General features: G+C 42.1%; 1 protein-coding gene across 1 annotated transcript in view; it reads right to left on the bottom strand.

Moving 5' to 3' along the window:
- LOC117948285 (solute carrier family 2, facilitated glucose transporter member 1-like) overlaps positions 1-5122 on the bottom strand; it is a 7747-nt gene extending 2625 nt beyond the window's left edge. The window contains exons 1-5 of the mRNA XM_034877860.1: positions 5015-5122; positions 2000-2160; positions 654-894; positions 71-106; positions 17-26 (exon numbers count right to left, since the gene is read on the bottom strand). Of these exons, the coding sequence (XP_034733751.1) occupies positions 17-26; positions 71-106; positions 654-894; positions 2000-2160; positions 5015-5092 (526 nt within the window). The 5' untranslated portion in view covers positions 5093-5122. The remainder of the gene's footprint in view (positions 1-16; positions 27-70; positions 107-653; positions 895-1999; positions 2161-5014) is intronic.
- Between the last annotated feature and the right edge of the window lie 180 nt (positions 5123-5302).

Below are 5302 nucleotides of genomic sequence, written 5' to 3'. Positions count from 1 at the left end.
CACCCCAAAGACCTACACAACAAGACCTACACAACACACAGCACACCGCTTACACACCCCAAAGACCTACACAACACACAGCACACCGCTTACACACCCCAAAGACCTACACAACACACAGCACACCGCTTACAAGACACGAATGAATGATTCATGGGAACAGCCCAAACCATTAAACTATATGGATATTTCTTTCGTCCTCGGGTCAAATTGACTCGTTTTCCTATATCAATGTTCTTTTTAATTACCCAAAATAACATGATTGATTCCACAAAACGCTCTTTGCCAAGTACAAATCTCTACTTTCATTAATTTTGGGGCGTCTTATTCAATTTTATAGCAATGTAAAACAAATGGAAGTGTTTTTGAAATAGTATTGAGTAAAAGTTGACATATTCCAGTCTGTGATTATCATCAACATCCATTCCTTTAATTTTAGTCTCAATAATTCCTAATTTCTGCTTTTCTAACTCAAACATTAGGAATAATTTCTTCATTGACCATAAAAAAACTGTAAAACTAAAAGTTAGTGTTACGTAGTGTGACAAACATTGTAAGAAAGCGTCCAAAGTGTTGAAAAAAGGGACAAAAAACATGAGAAAAAGTTAAAAAATATCGATAAAAGAAGACAACACAAGGGTTAAGGATCCCACCTGTGCCATGAGGATCCCGATCACTACACCGAGTTGATGCAGCGTTCCCAAAGCCCCGCGGAGAGACGTGGGCGAGATTTCCTCAACGTACATGGGCACGAAGCCGGTGGAGAGGCCGCAGTAGAGACCCACTACGAAACGTCCAACGATGAGCATCTCAAAGGACGCAGCCAGCTTGGAGAGGCCCATAAACAGAGCAGCAATGAAGGCAAGCACATTGGCCATGAGCATGGAGTTCTTCCTTTAGAGATGATAAGAGTATTCATTGAGGATTTAATGTTGCGTGTCAAAGGAGAATCATTACTACCTTTGTTTAAGAGTCTAGTGTCTTTCAACATGAGAGTATTTGGCGTTGATTGCCCATTTTTGTAATGTTTTCCCCTTAAAACTTTTTTTTTGGGAGCACTTGTTTCTAGTCGTGGTTATCATTATCAGTAACACTTTGCTATAAAATACACTAAAATGTAGTTAGTCACAGAGGAACAAATGAGGAATGAATGGTTAGTTACTGATTAGTTACTGATTGAATGATTCAAGCACTAGAGAGCAAGAGAGATAGACAGATAGATAGATAGATAGATAGATAGATAGATAGATATATATATAGATAGATAGATAGATAGATAGATAGATAGATAGATAGATAGATAGGTGGGTGGGTGGGTAGATGGATAGATAGATAGATAGGTGGGTGGGTAGATGGATGGATGGATGGATGGATGATGGATGGATGGATGGATGGGTGGGTGGATAGATAGTTAACTCAAACTCCGTGTTTCTCAGCGACAGCCCAGAAACCTGACTAGTCTAGAGAAGATCTGTGTGGAGGGGGGGCCAAAATCCCTTCTGCAGGGTCTCAAAGCTGGTTAAAAACTACAGGAAACGTTGGAAACAAAGGCTGCTGGACCAAATATTAACATTGATTTTCTCAGGTGTATTTTTTTTATAGATTATGTCTCTCACAGTGGACATGCACCTACGATGACAATTTCAGACCCTCCATGATTTCTAAGTGGGAGAACTTGCAAAATAGTTTGGTGTTCAAATACTTATTTTCCTCACTGTAGATAGATAGATAGATAGATAGATAGATAGATAGATAGATAGATAGATAGATAGATAGATAGATAGATAGATAGATAGATAGATAGATAGATTTCCAGTGTACAGTTTGAGCAGAAGCAGAGAAAATCTCAGCACAAGCAGTGTCTTTTTGAGTGTTAGGACAGATGTTTGAGGGAAAGCATTTTTAAAATCTTTGTGAAATCAATGACAAATGCACTCAAATTGAAAGACCACTCTCTTGACTAAAGACAGGAATTTACAGCATCTCCATAGAGTCGTACCTGCCGAAACGGTTGACAAAGAGGCCGACGGAGAAGGAGCCAAACATTCCTCCAATGGAGAAGATGGCGACGGAGAGCGACCACAGAGCTGTTAACACGGTCTGAGGGATGGGCTCTGAGAACCTGCTGCTCCACGTCTCGTTGTAGAAGCTCTCAATGATCTGAAACACAGAAACAAGGCAGATTCAACTTTTCTTGTTAAATGGTGTTCAACAATGTTGGTCAGACACTTGCTCCATAGTCTATATGTCCATCCCCGTCCTCTGTCTCCGTGTCGGCGTTCTAACCTCCGGGTGATTTGGTTGGATCTGGTTACCTGGTCCTCAGGTCTCTGCAAGGTAATTACAGACAGCCAGCTAGACTATCTGTCCAATCGGAGGACTAAGGTTTACCTGGTCTTCAGATCTCTGCAGGGTAAATCCAGACAGCTAGCTAGACTATCTGTCCAATCTGAGGACTATGGTTACCTGGTCCTCAGATCTCTGCAGGGTAAATCCAGACAGCTAGCTAGACCATCTGTCCAATCTGAGTTTTCTGTGGCATGACTGAAACTACTTCTGAACGTACACACGTTCCACCAAAACAAATCCAGAGGTGATTTAGCAGAGGCACCAAGGCTCCGTCCGGCGCTTAGGTTGATTGTGATTGGTTTAAAGAAATGCCAATAAACCAGAGCATGTTTCTCTCCCGCCCCGGGATGCTGTGTGGACTACGTAGACCTTCTTCTGCAACACTGTGGAGGAAGGTCTGGCAAAGCGAGACAACTTGGTCCGCCACTTCGGTTCATCCATCTTCATCCTCTTATCCGGTATCGGGTCGCAGGGGCAGCAGCTCCAGTAGGGGACCCCAAACTTCCCTTTCCCGAGCCACATCAACCAGCTCCGACTGGGGGATTCCGAGGCGTTCCCAGGCCAGGTTGGAGATATGATCCCTACAACTAGTCCTGGGTCCTCCCCGAGGCCTTCTCCCAGCTTGACGTCCCTCCGCCTAGTCCTGGGTCAGAGACATCCTTACCTCCAAACCATTTCAACTGGCTTCTTTCGACGCAAAGGAGCAGCGACTCTACTCCGAGCTCCTCAAGGAGGACTGAGATTCTCACCCGATCTCTAAGGGAGACGCCAATTCAGTTCAGACTGAAATAATTCCAACTATTGGCTTCAGTGATCCCCTAGTCTGGATCGACGACCGTTCGTTAACCGGACAGTTTATGCGGAACCGGACGTCCATCAACTTTCTCTGTGTTTGCGTTCTGGACGCCGGTCACTTTGAGGAACAGCAACCGGTTCCTCCGAGTTAGAAGGCACCGGCTGCACGTTAAAAATGTCAAGTTTTTAAGAAAATGTTGGACGGTGCAGCAAGGCAGACCTGCTCGGTTCTTTCAGGGAATGATTGTAAAGATTTACAAAGAATATGTTTAGGGTGTTTCCTCTCTAACTGGGTCGTTTTGGGACTGATTGGTGGGATTTCTGTAGACGAAATACACACAGAGACACACTGGTAAGAGATAATGAGGTGTAACCATGTATCAGCTGATTTAAATAGCTCATCATACTGCATTGTGTAAACTTCATTGAATATTGGATGTGGCGTTATCTTTAGCAGGGGTGCGAATGTTCCACCAAAACAAGTTCCTTCCTGAGACTTTTTAGCAGATCTCAAGACGATTGCCATTGTTGTTTTTTCTCTCCTATCCCAGAATGCATCTGTGGTGGAGCCTGACCTGACTCCACAGCGAAGATTAGACAGAAAGTAACTATATACAGCATCATTACAATATCCATATGGGGAAATAGGACATTTGCTGGAAGAACAACAGTAACCCACACCGCCTACCAAGAGCCTGGGTCTGGGTCTGGGTCTGGGTTTGGGTCTGGGTCTGTCCCAAGTTTCTTCCTAAAAGGAAGTTTTTCCTCGCCACTGTCGCACTGTTGCTTGCTCTGGAGCAAACTACTTGAACTGTTGGGACCTTGTAAATTCTGGAGTGTGGTCTAGACCTACTCTATCTGTAAAGTATTTCGAGATAACTCTTGTTATGAATTGATACTATAAATAAAATTGAATTGAATTACATTTTGCTGTTCTCTAGCCTTCCGCCACTTTGTTCGGGATTTTCCCACATTGGGTCATCATTACATAATATTGTCATTATCGACTAAGTCTTAGGCGATAGTCCACCAGCACAACATCTTAACTTGCCAGGTAAGCTAGAGGTCCTTAATCCGCTTTATCATCTTAATCTCATTAACCTGCTCCCTGTCATTTCAGATATCTGTCAGACCCCTCGGAGGCTTGTAGAGATGTAGGTTAGCATGCAAAAATACAACAAATCCCTGCTCAGATTTAAGCAGTTGACATGCAACATTGTCATTATACAAATAATAGTTATATTGTACTTTGCAGGTTCTTATTAACTCCATCCGGCGGCCTGGTGTGTGGCCGCTGCCCTGAGAATAACTTCCATTACTACAATGCTATAATGCTAAAAAAAAAGATTTATTATCAGTAATATATGTCTTTTTTAATATCATTATAAATGAATAATTTAACTGTAATTCCTTGTGGTTGAGTTGGTTTTCTCTGAGGTCTCTAGCATTGTTCCCACATTATCCCTGGTTTTTATAGCGCTTTGCTCTTTTTTTCAAAATTCTGGAAGTATAAACAGTGTGAGAAATAAACAAAAATCAACAATAACGGTTAGCGGTACTACGCTGTACGCTGTACCGTCGTACTCTGACCTCGATGCATTTGTGGTGTCTTTTAAGCCCATCCATCCGTTCCCTATTGCTATTGTTAAACAAATGTATTCTCTCAGAAAGGTCTTTCTCTGAAGGGTTAAGACACGTAACACATCTACTATTTTTTGTTTTTGTAATTAGGATGTGCACCAATTAGTAGGCACACTGTTCAAATTTTGGTGGAATTTTCTAGTTCATGTCGTTGTATTCCTCTCCCACTTCCATCATCATTCTCACATATTTCTTTATAAGCAGTATTTTTGAAAACTGAAATACTCACATTCTGAGGAGCGTTGATCACACCGGTGTTGTATCCGAACTGGAGAGAGCCAATCACAGCTGTGCCGACAGCCATCATCAGCTGGGGCGTCACCTGTTGTCAAGACAGAGAAACTAAGATTTAACATTACATGTCATTTACATTACATTACATTACATGTCATTTACATTACGTTACATTACATTACATTACATGTATTTTAGCTGACATTTCTGATACAGTATTAGGGACCACTAAGGTCTATATAAAGAGACTTCAGATACAGTATTAGGGACCACTAAGGTCTAT

This window comes from Etheostoma cragini, chromosome 7, assembly GCF_013103735.1.
Source record: "Etheostoma cragini isolate CJK2018 chromosome 7, CSU_Ecrag_1.0, whole genome shotgun sequence".
NCBI classification, from domain to species: Eukaryota; Metazoa; Chordata; class Actinopteri; order Perciformes; family Percidae; genus Etheostoma; species Etheostoma cragini.
Note: the sequence above shows the minus strand (reverse complement) of the source record. Positions and strands in the feature narration are given on the sequence as shown.